The sequence below is a fragment of the Bufo gargarizans genome, chromosome 6 (genome assembly GCF_014858855.1).
Source record: "Bufo gargarizans isolate SCDJY-AF-19 chromosome 6, ASM1485885v1, whole genome shotgun sequence".
Classification (NCBI taxonomy): domain Eukaryota; kingdom Metazoa; phylum Chordata; class Amphibia; order Anura; family Bufonidae; genus Bufo; species Bufo gargarizans.
The window spans coordinates 351089622-351105055 of NC_058085.1; the positions used below are offsets into that span (position 1 = coordinate 351089622).

Consider the following 15434-nt stretch of genomic DNA (forward strand, 5'->3'; position numbering starts at 1 on the left):
GCGGATACGATTATCTGTTATAATGCCACCAGCAGCACTAAATACACGCTCAGACAATAAGCTGGTGGCAAGGCAGGCCAGCACCTCCAAGGCATAAAGCGCAAGTTCGTGCCACGTGTCTAGCTTGGACACCCAGTAGTTGTAAGTCACCGAGGGATCATTGAGGACGCTGACACGGTCTGCTATGTATTCCTTCACCATCTACCAAAACTTTTCCCTCCTTGGGACAGTAGGCCGCGCTTCAGGGTGCGGTTGCTGGCGGGGTGTCATGAAAGTGTCCCATGCCTTGGAGAGTGTTGCCCTGCCTTTGTTGGAACTGGAGTGTGTTCCCGTTGTCTGCTTTCCTCGTTTGCCTATGGAAGTATGGACTCTGCCAACTGCTTTGTCAGATGGAAATGTTTGGAGCAATTTCTCAACAAGGACCTTCTGGTATTGCACCATTTTACTTGCCCTCTCCACCACAGGAATGAGAGATGAGAAGTTCTCTTTGTAGCGGGGGTCGAGAAGGATGAACACACAGTAATCCGTGTTATCTAAAATGCGTATAACGCAAGGGTCGTGGGAAAGACAGCCTAACATGAATTCAGCCATGTGTGCCAGAGTACCAACAGACAAGACGTCTATGTCGATGTCAGGATAACTCTCCATCTCCTCATCCTCCTCCTCATACCCTTGTGCACATCCACGTCGAACCGATGGAATTAAAGTTCCGTCGGTAGTACCCTCTGAAGCAGAGGCAACTGTCTCCAGCTCCTCCTCATGGTCCAATTTGCGCTGAGAAGACGAAATGTGGGTGGTCTGGCTATCACCCACACTAAAGTCCTCCCCCATTTCCACGTCTGACACATTCAGGGTGTCGTCCTTAATTGTGAGCAGCGATCGTTTAAGTAGACACAGAAGTGGGATGCTTACACTGATTATAGCGTTATGGCCACTAACCATCTGTGTGGATTCATCAAAGTTTCTTAAAACCTCACAGAGGTCTGCCATCAATGCCCACTCCTCGCTTGTGAATAGTGGAAGTTGACTCGAAAGGCGACAACCATGTTGCAGCTGGTATTCCACAACTACCCTCTGCTGCTCACAAAGCCTGGACAACATGTAGAACGTAGAGTTCCAGTGCGTGCTCACGTTGCACAAAAGTCGGTCTGCTGCAGTGTTGACAGACCGGCTGAAGCTGTGGACGACTTGCGAAAAAGGGCATACACCTTTACTAGTAGCTCTGTCAAATTTGGGTTTTAATAAACCGCTAAACCACTAAGTTTAATATGGCTTGGCACAAGCTCCAAAGCAGCTACCAAGTTATGGCCATTGGCGACAGCCACAGCTCGGTCTGGTCCCTTATATCCTGCCACAGCTCTGCAGCGGTGTGCTGTTTGTCCCCTAGGCAGATCAGCTTCAGCACGGCCTTTTGACGTTTCCTTACAGCAGTGCTACATTGCTTCCAGCTACCAACTAATGGCTGACTGCTGGAGGTAGAAGTGGTGGAGGTAGCGGCGGAAGAAGAGGAGGAGAAGAGGGGGAGTAACATAGCTGCTGGCGGAGACCCTGATGGACGTAGGGCCCGCAATCCTGGGCGTGGGTAGTACTTGTGCCATTCCAGGGTACGACTCACTCCCGGCCTCCCCAACATTCACCCAGTGTGCGGTCAGGGAAATGTAGCATCCTTAGCCACCAGCACTTGTCTATGTGTCTGTGGTCAAGTGGTCCTTCCCAGTAACTGCGTTGGTCAGGTCACAGGTGATGTTCTGGGATACATGCTGGGGTAAGACAGGCACGGTACACCGTTAAAAAAATTGTGGTGACTGGGGACTGCGTACCGATTGATGGCCACCGACATCAGGCTGCGGAAGGCCTCAGTCTCCACAAGCCTATATGGCAACATTTAAAGGGCCAGTAATTTTGAAAGTTGCGCATTTAGTGCTATGGACAGTGGGTGGGAGGGTGGCTGAGTATAGCGTTCAAATGCATGGGGTAAGGACAATTGGACGCTGCGCTGGGACAGGGAATTGGATGTAGTTGCTGATGGTGTATGTGAAGGCCCAGGTGCAGAGCAAGGGGCAGTGGGGTGGCCCGCAGACCCATATTGTGGACCCAGGCGTTCACCCCACTGATTAGGGTGCTTGGATGCCATGTGGCGGATCATGCTGTGGTGGTGAGGGTTGCAAACTACCACTCTTTTGTCGTCTGCACTTTCCCCCCCAAAAAAACATACTACGGAACACCTACCCCTTGGCAAGGGAGATTTACGCATGTGGGTGCTCCGTGTAACGGTTGCGGGCCTGTTTGGTATGGGCCGACTTCTCCCTTTTGCCACACCACTGCCTCTTACAGCTTGTTGTGGTGCTGCAGATCCTCGTCTGTACTGCTTTCCTCGCTCGGCTTTTCACCTTCTCAAGTTGGGTCAGTGACCTCGTCGTCCACCACATCCTCTTCCACTTCCTCATCCCCATCCTCCTGACTTGACCTAACCACAACCTCAGTGATTGACAACTGTGCCTCATCCTCATCCACCTCGTGAACAAATAATTGACTTTCACTACCCTCATCTTCTTGATCCTGTGATAGGTAAAGAGATTGCGAATCATGGCACAAGATCTGTGCCTCTTCAAGTGTGCTTGGCGAGAGGGCCAAATCTAGGGATGGCGATGAAAATAGGTCCTCGGAATGTCCAGGTGTGGTATCAACGGTTTGTCCGACTCTGACTCTACATGGTGGGAGGAAGGAGGATCAGGGTGAGGATTCTGTGGACCAGACTCTTTGCTAATGAGACTGGTGTTGGTGGAAAAGAGGGTGTAAGAATTATCTTCTGTCATCCAACCGACCACCCAGTCACACTGGTTCAACTTGGTGGATTTTTTCTTTCTTCCAGTTTCACCGGCAGCTGGCACAGTTTCATTAAGCCCAGGGCCACGGCCTCTGCCTGAACCGTCAGCAACACACCCACTTCCCCATTCATTAGTGCTCTCCTTCTTCATATTAAAAGGTTTATTCAATAGATGTTGGACAACTTATTAAAATTTGCCCCCAGCATGTTTGTGGATTAAACGCACACACAGATGTGCCTAAAACTACACTGAACAAAAAAATAAACGCAACACTTTCGGTTTTGCTCCAATTTTGCATGAGCTGAACTCAAAGATCTGAAACATTTTCTACATACACAAAAGTCCCATTACTCTTAAATATTGCTGACAAATCTGTCTAAATCTGTGTTAGTGAGCACTTCTCCTTTGCCGAGATAATCCATCCTACCTCACAGGTGTGGCATATCAATGTACTGATTAGAGAGCATGACTATTGCACAGGTGTGCCTTAGACTGCCCACAATAAAAGGCCACTCTGAAATGTGCAGTTTGATCACACAGCACACTGCCACAGATGTTGCAACATTTGAGGGAACGTGCAATTGCATGCACTTGACCCCGAAACCCATTGAAGTCAATGGGGACCCGAACTTTTGGCCACTAAAATGGCTCTAAAATAGTCCTGGAAAGGGCTAGAGGGCTGCAAAAGGCATCAAAATGTGCTTAACCCCTTAGGGACCGGGCTCATTTTTCACCTTAAGGACCAGGCCATTTTTTGCAAATCTGACCAGTGTCACTTTAAGTGCTGATAACTTTAAAACGCTTTTACTTATACAGGCCATTCTGAGATTGTTTTTTCGTCACATATTGTACTTAATGACACTGGTAAAATAAAGTCAAAAAAATAAATTTTTTTGCATAATAAAATACCTAATTTACCAAAAATTTGGAAAAATTAGCAAATTTCAAAGTTTCGGTTTCTCTACTTCAGTAATACATAGTAATACCCCCAAAAATTGTGATGACTTAACATTCCCCATATGTCTACTTCATGTTTGAATTATTTTGGGAATGATATTTAATTTATTGGGGATGTTACAAGGCTTAGAAGTTTAGAAGCAAATCTTGAAATTTTTCAGAAATTTACAAAAACCCAATTTTTAGGGACCACTACAGCTCTGAAGTCACTTTGCGAGGCTTACATAATAGAAACCGCCCAAAAATGACCCCATTCTATAAACTACACCCCTCAAGGTATTGCACCCCTTTAGGTGTTGCACAAGAGTTATTGGCAAATGGGGATGAAATTTAAGAATTTCATTTTTTGGCCTAATTTTCCATTTTAACCCATTTTTTCCACTAACAAAGCAAGGGTAAACAGCCAAACAAGACTGTATCTTTATTGCCCTGACTCTGCTGTTTACAGAAACACCCCATATGTGGAGATAAACTACTGTACGGCCACACAGCGGGGCGTAGAGTGAAAGGTGCGCCGTATGGTTTTTGGAAGCCAGATTTTGCTGGACAGTTCTTTTGACACCATGTCCCATTTGAAGCCCCCTGATGCACCCCTAGAGTAGAAACTCCATAAAAGTGACCCCATCTAAGAAACTACACCCCTCAAGGTATTCAAAACTGATGTTACAAACTTTGTTAACCCTTTAGGTGTTGCACAAGATTTAATGGAAAATAGAGATACAATTTCCAAATTTCACTTTTTTGGCAGATTTTCCATTTTAATATTTTTTTTCCAGTTACAAAGCAAGGGTTAACAGCCAAACAAAACTCATTATTTATGGCCCTGATTCTGTAGTTTACAGAAACACCCCATATGTGGTTGTAAACCGCTGTACGGGCACACGGCAGGGCGCAGAAGGAAAGGAATGCCATACGGTTTTTGGAAGGCAGATTTTGCTGGACTGGTTTTTTTACACCATGTCCCATTTGAAGCCCCCCTGATGCACCCCTAGAGTAGAAACTCCAAAAAAGTGACCCCATTTTAGAAAGTACGGAATAGGGTGGCAGTATTGTTGGTACTAGTTCAGGGTACATATGATTTTTGGTTGCTCTATATTACACTTTTTGTGCGGCAAGGTAACAAGAAATAGCTTTTTTGGCACGTTTTTTTTTGTTATTTACAACATTCATCTGACAGGTTAGATCACAAGGTAATTTTATAGAGCAGGTTATCACGGACGCAGCGATACCTAATATGTATACAATTTTATTATTTATGTAAGTTTTATACAATAACTTCATTTCTAAAACCAAAAAATTGTTTAGTGTCTCCATAGTCTGAGAGACATAGTTTTGTCAGTTTTTGGGCAATTATCTTGAGTAGGGTCTAATTTTTTTCGGGATGAGATGACAGTTTGATTGGCACTATTTTGGGGTGCATATGACTTTTTGATCGCTTGCTATTACACTTTTTGTGATGTAAGATGGCAAAAAATTGCTTTTTTTACACAGTTTTATTTTTTTTACGGTGGTCACCTGAGGGGTTAGGTCATGTGATATTTATATAGAGCCGGTCGATACGGACGCGGCAATACCTAATATGTATACTTTATTTTTATTTATGTAAGTTTTACACAATGATTTTATTTTTGAAACAAAAAAAATGATGTTTTAGTGTTTCCATAGTCTAAGAGCCATAGTTTTTTCAGTTTTTGGGCGATTATCTTAAATAGGGTCTCATTTTTTGCGGGATGAGAGGTACTATTTTGGCGTACATGCGACTTTTTTATCACTTTTATTACCTTTTTTGGGAAGTAAGGTAGGCAAAATTTCAATTTTCTCATAGTTTTTATTTTTTTATTTTTATGGCGTTCACTGTGCGGGGAAAGTAACATGACCGTTTTATAGATCAGGTCGTTACGGACGCGGCGATACCTAATATGTGTAGTTTATTTTATTTTTTTAATTTTTATTTAGTGATAAATGTTTTTTTTTTATCTTAACTTTTTTCACTTATTTTTTAAATTTTTTGACCCAGACCCACTTGGTTCTTGAAGATCCAGTGGGTCTGATGTCTGTAAAATACAGTACAGAACCTATATAGGTTTCTGTACTGTATTTTACTTACACTGAACAGATCTATGCTTTCAGCACAGATCTGTTCAGCACCATGGACAGCAGGACGCATGGGAACCTTCCCCGTCTGTCACAACTTCGCAGACGGGGAAGGGTGAGGACGGGGCTTCGGGGGGGCTGTCTGGGGGCTCTCTCCCTCTCCCATTGGGGGGCTGCAAAGGCACAGCAGCCCCCCGATCGGAGAGGGAGGGAGCTCCCTCTTACTGTTAACCTTTTCCATACAGCGGTCCGTACGGACCGCTGTATGGAAAGGGTTAAACGGCTGACATCGCATCAACGATGTCAGCCGTTTATACCAGGGTGCCAGCAATGTGCTGGCACCCTGGTATACCCACTGTACACCAACGATTACGCAATGGGAGGCGGGTGGGGGATCGCGATCCCGCCTCCCGCAACGCCCCCACCGCCTGTGACACCCCCCCTGCACCACCCGCCACCATCAAATCGTGCAGGGGTGCAGGGGGGGGTGTACAATATTGATTTAGGCACTCTAAAGTTTCTGATCCCCGCGGTCAGGGACCGCGGGGATCAGAAACTGCAAAAAGCGCAGCAAACCGCAGGTCTGAATTGACCTGCGGTTTGCTGCGATCGCCGACACGGGGGGGGGGGGGTCACATGACCCCCCCCTGGCGTTTTAACAGGATGCCGGCTGAATGATTTCAGCCGGCATCCTGTTCAAATTAACCCCTGGGGCGCCGGAATGCCGATTTTAAAGTTAGGACGTACCGGTACATCCTTGGTCCTTAAGGACTCGGGAAATAGGGCGTACCGGTACGTCCTATGTCCTTAAGGGGTTAAGAGCATGGCAATTGTTTTGCAAACAAATGTGGATAGTGAAATGACTTAGAATAACATAAAATGCTGAAAAATAAAAATAAAAATCTGGATCTATGAGTAAGAGGTTGAGGAGGCGGTGGATGGGTGGATGTGGTGGTGTAGGTTAACATGGCGGTGTAGGTGGAAGCGGCGGTGAAGGAGGAATAGGTAGCCATCGCTGATTTGTGTTTTTTTTTTGTTTTTGTTTTTTAATTGGGGTATCCCCCAAAATATTGGGACATATAACAAAATAAAACTAAGAATAAGTGCACTTGAGTACAAGAATGGATGGTTGAGGCTGGTATAAATGTCTATTCTGCACAAGGTACAGACAAGTCCTGTGGGATCTATGCCTGGTTCATTTTAATAAACGTAAGCTTGTCCACATTGGCTGTGGCCTGTGATAATGCTCTCTGCCGTGCTAAACACACGTTCACACTATACACTGGCTGCAGGGCAGGTCAGCACTAAAATAGTCCTTGAAAAGGCTAGAGGGATGTAAAAGGCTGTGCGATGTGCTTAAGAGCATGGCAACTGCTCTGCAAACAAATGTGGATAGGGAAATAACTTAAAATAAAATAATATAACTAAAAATTACAAATTAGTAACCTGCAACTCAGCGAAGGAGGTGGATATGGAGTTGGAGGTTGAGGAAGCTGTGAATGTGGTGTTGTAGGTGGAGGAAGCAATAGAGGAGGAGGAGGCGGCAGCCAACAATGTTTTTTTTTTTTTTTTTTTATTGGGGTAGGTAGCCCCCCAAATATTTGGACAAACAAAAAAAAAGAAAACAAAGAATCATTGCACTTGACTTGAGTACAAGAATGTATGTTTGATGGTGGTATAAATGTCTATTCTGCACAAGGTACAGACAAGTCTTGTGGGATCCAAGCCTGGTTCATTTTAATGAACGTGAGCTTGTCCACGTTGGCTGTGGACAGGCGGCTGGATATGTCTGTAATGACGCCTCCTGTCATGCTAAATATACGTTCAGAGAGTACACTGGCTGCAGGGCAGGCCAGCACCTCAAAGGCATACAGGGCAAGCTCTGGCCATGTGGACAATTTGGAGACCCAGAAGTTGAATGGGGCAGAACCATCAGTCAGTGCGTGTAGGCGTGTGCACAGGTACTGTTCCACCATGTTGTTCAAATGCTGCCTCCTGCTAACACTCTCCATAGTAGCAGTTGGGGTCGTTTGTTGCGGCGAGGTGACAAAGCTTTTCCACATGTCGGCCATGCTAACCCTGCCTTCTGAGGTTCTGGCACTGACACAGCGACCTCTTCCTCCTCCCCTGCCTTCGCCTTGTGCTTCCACTTGTCCCCCGGCATCAGTCGGGAATGCTCTCAGGAGCGCGTCTACCAGCATGCGCCTGTAGTCGTGCATCTTCCGATCACGCTCCAGTGAGGGAATTAAGGACGGCACATTGTCTTTGTAACGGGGATCCAGCAGGGTGGCCACCCAGTAGTTAAAATGTGGGCAACTCTGCAGTCGTTGCGCAGGCATTGCAGCATGTATTCTCTCATGTGTGCCAGGCTGCCCAGAGGTAAGGACAAGCTGTCCTCTGTGGGAGGCGTATCGTCTGCGTCCTCCGTATCCCCCCAGCCACGCACCAGTGATGGGCCCGAGCTGCGTTGGATGCCACCCCGCTGTGAACATGCTTCATCCCCATCCTGCTCCTCCTCCTCCTCCTCCAGTAGTGTGCACCTGAACTCTGCTGTTGCAAAAATCCTCTTTCTGAGCCACTTCTAAAAGACTGGCCTGAAAGTGTTATAAATGACCCCTCTTCCTCCTCGTCGTCCTGGTCCACATCCTCTTCCATCATCGCCCTAAGTGTTTTCTCAAGGAGAGATAGAAGTGGTATTGTAAGGCTGATAACGGCGTCATCGTCCCTGACCATGTTGGTGGAGTACTCGAAACAGTGCAACAGGGCTCACAGGTCTCGCATGGAGGCCCAGCCATTGGTGGTGAAGTGGTGCTGTTCCGCAGTGTGACTCACCCGTGCAAGCTGCAGCTGAAACTCCACTATGGCCTGCTGCTGCTCGCACAGTCTCTCCAGCATGTGCAAGGTGGAGCTCCACCTGGTGGGCACGTTGCATATGAGGCGTTGAGCAGGAAGGCCGAAGTTACGCTGTAGAGCGGACAGCCGAGTGGCGGCAGGATGAGAACACCGGAAGCGCGCACTTTATGCAGCAGCTCTGACATGTCGGGGTAGTTGTGAATGAATTTCTGCACCACCAAATTCAGCACATGCGCCAGGCAAGGGGTGTGCATCAAACCGGCTAGTCCCAGAGCTGCAACGAGATTTTGCCCATTATCGCACACCACCAGGCCGGGCTTGAGGCTCACTGGCAGCAACCACTCGTCGGTCTGTTGTTCCATACCCCGCCACAACTCCTGCGCGGTGTGGGGCCTGTCCCTCAAACACATCAGTTTTAGAATGGCCTGCTGACGTTTACCCCTGGCTGTGCTAAAGTTGGTGGTGAAGGTCTGTCGCTGACTGGAGGAGGAGGTGGTAGAAGAAGAGGAGGAAGCCGAGTAGGAAGAGGAGGCAACAGGAGGCAAAGAATGATGCCCTGCGATCCTTGGCGGCGGAGGGACGTACGCCAAACAGCTCTCCGCCTGGGGCCCAGCTGCCACTACATTTACCCAGTGTGCAGTTAGGGAGATATAGCGTCCCTGGCCGTGCTTACTGGTGCACGTTTCTGTGGTTAGGTGGACCTGGCCACCGATAGCGTTGCGCAGTGCACAATTGATTTTATCCGATACTTGGCTGTGCAGGGAGGGCACGGCTCTCCTGGAGAAGTAGTGGTGGCTGGGAACGACGTACTGTGATTCAGAAAGCGACATGAGCTGTTTGAAGCTGTCCGTCTCCACCAGCCTGAATGACAGCATTTCAAAGGCCAGTAGCTTGAGGGTGGCTAGGTGGGAATTTACGCTTTCTCTCAAATGTTTGTGAGATGGAGAGTTGAACGCTTCTGTGTGACATGGTGGAGATGCTTGGTGACGGAGGTGGTGTTGTTGGTGGCACATCCTCTGTTTGCTGGACGGCAGGTGCCAACGTTCCTCCAGAGGCGGAGGAAGAGGCTGAGGCAGCAGCAGAAGAGGGAGCAGGAGGGGCCTGAGCCCTTTCTTGGTTTTGAAGGTGCTTACTCCACTGCAGCCCGTGTCTCGCATGTAGATGCCTGGTCATGCAGGTTGTGCTAAGGTTCAGAACGTTAATGCCTATGTTCAGGCTCTGATGGCACAGCGTGCAAACCACTAGGGTCTTGTCGTCAGCACATTGTGTGAAGAAGTGCCATGCCAGGGAACTCCTTGATGCTGCCTTTGGTGTGCTCGGTCCCTGGAGGCGGTGGCCAGTAGCAGGCGAACTGTTTCGGCGATGGCTGCTCTGCTTTTGCACCCTGCTCCCGCTTTTGCAATGCCGTTGGCTCGGTCTCACCACTGCCTCTTCCTCCGAACTCTGAAAGCCAGTGGCATGACCTTCATTCCATGTGGGGTCTAGGATCTCATCGTCCCCTGCATCGTCTTCCATCCAGTATTCCTTCCTGACCTCCTTTTCAGTATACTACGGGCTTGACAGACAATAGTTTAAAATGTAAGGGGCCTCAAAGCTTTCATCAACAATAGATCCTGCTTTAAGAGAAAGTTCCCAGAAAGACTGCATGGTCAGTCTGAATGACTGTGATGGCCAATATGGACTAAAATTTGTTTGGCTGTGTGAGGGAAACAATCGTCATTGTTTGTTTAAGGGATGTTCAGCTATTAACCTATGATCAGTTTTAGCTACTTTTTGACCATGAACTGTGTATAGGTGCTCAGTAACCTTTTGGTTGCCATCAATAGAAATGGGTGCATATTAGTGCTTAAAGGGGTTGGCCACTTTCTGGCTGCTTGGGACCAATCTGTATGTAAGATGACTATATGAAAATTGGCAATATGTCCTTTGTTGATATTCTTTACCATTTGCTATATTTCATAGGCCATGCCCCCTTGTCTTTTGTGCTGTCCACATAGAGGTCCTGTCCATAAGATGACCGCTGATGGAGGGTCAAGTAACCAGGTATATCACCTCCATGTGATGTCTCCTGCATTCAAATACACTGTAGCTGTCCTAAACTCCCAAAATAGCAAGTGCAGATAGCAGATGCAGTGTATTTAAACAGAGGAGACATCACATGGAGGTGATTTGCCTGGTCACATGTTCCTCCATCAGCAGCCATTTTATGGACAAGACTTCTGTATAGGCAGAAGAAAAGACTTGGCAAACAAGGGAGCATACTTTATGAAATATGGAAAATGGTGCAGAATTTGAACAATTGCTATATTGGTAAGTAACCAGAAAGTGGCCAACCCCTTTAATATACCTGTACAATGGGGCTCATGTGGAGTACTCAACTGTAACTGCATCTACTACAAGTATCATTTCATTTCATTTATTAAAAAGCTTCAAACTCTACTGATCTTGTAGTCATTCTTTGACCATTAGAAATGTCAACTTGTATTAATGTGCCTGACATAGCTTATCATCATATTTCCGTTTAGAAAAAGGGCAGCTTTATTGTTAAACAGGTTGTCTAGAGTGTGACTTACAGGTGACAACCTTTATTTCTGAAACTGCACAAAGGTCAGAAGAAGTGTGTGTTGGGGGGAGAGTGAATAAATGTAATGTAATTGTGCCAAATTATGATGATAAATATGTAATGGCCAGAACGAGGTAGATGATGCAGGTGGACGGCCTGGGGAACATTTCAGGAGGATGCAATACAGGAGGATGCTAAAGAGAACATACTTTGACTTTACATTTTTTCTACCCAGCCAATCTGAGATGAAATTTGAAGCTCCTGTGGCCCCTATAAAAAATTTGTAACAAAGACCCCTAACTACAAAATCAGGGTCTTTGTCCCTCATGTTGTAATAACACATTTTAGATGCAACTAACAGTCAGGAATACATCAGACTTACCAGTCCCCTCCTCTGTGACAGAAGCTGCAACTTTCAGTTCATTTCTCTTGTTAGTTTCGTTCATCCTGAACACCCCAGACTTTACATCAATGGTATGGCAACCAGATCTGTCCAGCTGTGTGAAAGAATCAATTCATATTTAAAAGCCAATCATTTAACATAGCTGTATGAAATGCCAGAAATAACAGAAAGAGTGGTCTGGCAGCTGCTATGGCACCAGTGGTGTACGGGGGCCTCATGGGCTTCCTTCTAAGTTCTTAGAATCTGTTATTCTACAGCCTATTTTAGAGTCAGGATGCCACCCGTAATATCTAGCATGCGTTCCTTTATGTGTTAATAATTTTGGAACACTTTTACTTATCTATGTGATTCTGAGACTGCTTGGCCCACATTCAGTAATGTGTCTGCATCTGGAATCTGTCTAACAAGGGGCACAAACTGGTGCATTTTGACTAGAGCTTCTACAATTGTTTCCAACTTAGTTGAGAAGTGAGTGGTGCTTAGATGGAAGGGACTGGGCTATGTGGAAAATCGGGTGTGGACTAAGATGTTTGGCCTCTTTGTGTGATTTTATACAGTTCTCTATCAGCTACACATCTGTTTTTTTATACTTCTGAAACACAGCCTTTTTTTCTTTTACTCTATTACTTACTTCTTTAGAAAACCACAGTGTGGTCCCTCCTTCCTTTAACTTTTGATAATCTGTCTGACATACAGTTTAGTTGACTTTTAGATGACCACATTTAATAATGTCAACTAGTTATACACACACCCACTGTTTATTCTGAGCCTTTTAATTGACCTTTTAAACACCCTCTCTATTTCCTTGAAATTAGTCCTTCTAAAGTCATTACTTTTTTAATAGTGTATGATGGTTCCCAGTCTGCTATTATATCAAACCATAAACAATGGTGGTCATCGGAACCTAAATGTTCCTCCACCTTAACCTAGGCCACCAGGATCCCATTTGTAAAGATTAAATGAAGAATGTTATCTCCTCTGGTTGGTGGCTTCACTAGCTGTTCCAAAGATGCTCTTTTAAGTGCATCAGTTGCAAGTGAGAGCACTAGAGATACTCCAGTCTACACCAGGCATGTTGAAGTCACCCATAGCTACAAGTCCTCCCTTTTCTGCCGTTTGAGAAATGTAATCAACCAACTTGTTATCAAAATCCTCACTTTGACCTGGAGACCTATAAACACTATCAGTTCTGAAAACAGCCCCCTCCTTAGCTTGCATGCAAACCCAAAGAGTTCAAAGCTCTTTGTGTGTGTGTTCTAAATTTCTGTAGATTTTAGACTATCATGGACATAAATGGCTAATCCACCACTTTTTCACCTATTTTGTCTTTCTTGTACAGTGTGTATCCAGGTATAGCAATTTCCCAGTCATTACAATACTTAAACCACATTTCAGTTATTGCAACAAGATCCAAATTATCCCTATTTTATCCTCATAAGTTTGTTAATCCTATGTACATCACACTAAGTAATCAAACTGGCTGGGGATAGAAATCATCATCATCAATAACATTTCTATCCCCTTCTTGTAGGTCAAAGACTAGGGACATCTTTAAAGACATTTATTATCATCATCATTATTATTATTAAGTGTTCTTGCCTGGCAAGACCACTTACTGTTATCTCACATATATATTATAGCCACATTTACCACCCTAACGCCTCCCACAGTTTTTACATTACATGGACAGTAATATTCCAAAACGTGCGGATTTTTCCCGATTGGTGTGCTATTACTTTGTGGAATGTTTCGAAGAATTGTTCACGAAATATCAGCGTTTTTGTTGCGAAATTGGTCCCATAGGAATGAATGGCGGAATGTTCAAAACTAGAGTGGGAGCTGACAAAAGCTAGAGTGGGAGCTGAAAATCAGGACATGATTTCTAAACTGCCACCACTCCCTAATTTTGAAGCCCACCTACACAAATTGTATATCAAAATGTTCAGCTATCCTTGCTGCCACTAAAAATGTCCACGGCTAAGCAATAGTGATAATTTTCACAATATGACCATTTATTGAAACTCCACTCTAGTCACCTCAAATTTGAAGGGCAATTTCTAAACTGCGACTGTGCCTTCATTTTTAATATTTCAGAGACATACTATGCATCAAAATGTAGGTCTGGGTCTTGTGATTCTCACAATATAAAGCTGTAGGATTTATAATTTTTAAACTACAACCATATAAATAAGGAGTAATTGGGTTGCTTAACCGAGGGTAGTGTGGTAAAGGTGCAACTGCTATTGGTACACACAATCCAATAGGTAAAATTGTATAAAATATAAAATATTAGCAGGCACACTTACAATTGGAGTAACATATTATTTAATATATCAATTAAAATATCTCACACAAATGGAAATAAATATGATACACATGCACAAAGAACAATAATGCACAAAGAACAATAATTAGCAGCGTTGGGATTAAATAAGCAGCAAATAATTCAATAGCAGCATATAGGAACAGTTAGCAGCATAGAGATGCCAAATAGCAGCATATCTTCCTCCAGTTCCATATAGTGGAGTACTCAAATTAGCAGCATAACTGGATAAAAAACTTTCAGATCCAGATGGATCACTGATTCAAATAACAGGGTGTCAGTTCAAACCACTAAAAAACGTGTTGTTGTCTGGATCAGCAATATTAATAAGTGTCCAAATTACATTTTCTAATGGTAGTAGTTCTGCTCTATTTGGACAATATAGATAATTTTAATATCCTATGACAATAGTCCAGCTCTTTTTTTAGGCTCACTTAGTATACTTGCCGCAGATTAAGACAAATATGTAAGACTTACGTTCAGGGGGAGAAAAGGTTTGCCAAAATTCTCATATGCGTTTCGGGGCTCGAAACGCGTATGGAAATTTTGGGGGACTACAGTATCGGCTTGCAAGCAGGATATCATTTTTAAATGGACTTTTTATAACATTATCAAAGAAATCCGAAAAAAGCTCACACGTTTATTCGCAGAATCATCATCAACACAGTGTCCGGATCGCTCTATTCCAAACCGCTATAGTGCGGGTCAAGTGAGATGAGGTAACCGCTGACATCATCACTGACAACCAGAGGCGACACGCTCTTGCACACTTCACGTGGGACACAAGAGATTCGAACGCAGACAACATACACAGGATTGCGAAGGGGGTAAGCGTACCGACTGAAAGGTAAGAGCCGCTAAGTACCAAAGAACACGTGGGACGCCACGTCTAGGTATATCGGCTAGCAAACCTTTTCTCCCCCTGAACACAAGTCTCGATCTGGATCTTTTTTATCCAGTTATGCTGCTAATTTGTGTACTCCACTATATGGAACTGGAGGAAAATATGCTGCTATTTGGAATCTCTATGCTGCTAACTGTTCCTATGTGCTGCTAATGAATTATTTGCTGCTTATTTAATCCCTACGCTGCTAATTATTGTTCTTTGTGCATTATTGTGTCACGGCCTATGGTGTGTTTTGTGACACTTTCCTTCCCTTGGTTGCCCGTGGCAACGTGTGGTGTTGTGTGCATGTGTGGTGGCAGTGTCTCAGCCCTATGGCTGATCCCCAGGACATGGTTGCCACGCATGCCGTTGCCCGCGGCAACAGGTGAATTGTATGTTTGTGTGTACTTCCCCTTTAAGTGGCCGTCTTCCCTTGCCTGGTGTTGGAAGGGTTAAATCCCTTCTGTGTGTGTAAACACTGGGTGTGTCTGTTGGGTGTGGCTACTTGGGCCTATAAAGCCTCAGTG

General features: G+C 45.0%; 1 protein-coding gene across 3 annotated transcripts in view; it reads right to left on the reverse strand.

Annotated features, from left to right (window-relative positions):
* The window catches only part of LOC122942295 (alpha-2-macroglobulin-like), a 186263-nt gene that overhangs the window by 130487 nt on the left and 40342 nt on the right, over window positions 1-15434 (reverse strand). For all 3 annotated transcript variants that reach the window (XM_044299830.1, XM_044299829.1, XM_044299828.1), the window contains exon 9: window positions 11678-11792. In XM_044299830.1, the coding sequence (XP_044155765.1) occupies window positions 11678-11792 (115 nt within the window). The remainder of the gene's footprint in view (window positions 1-11677; window positions 11793-15434) is intronic.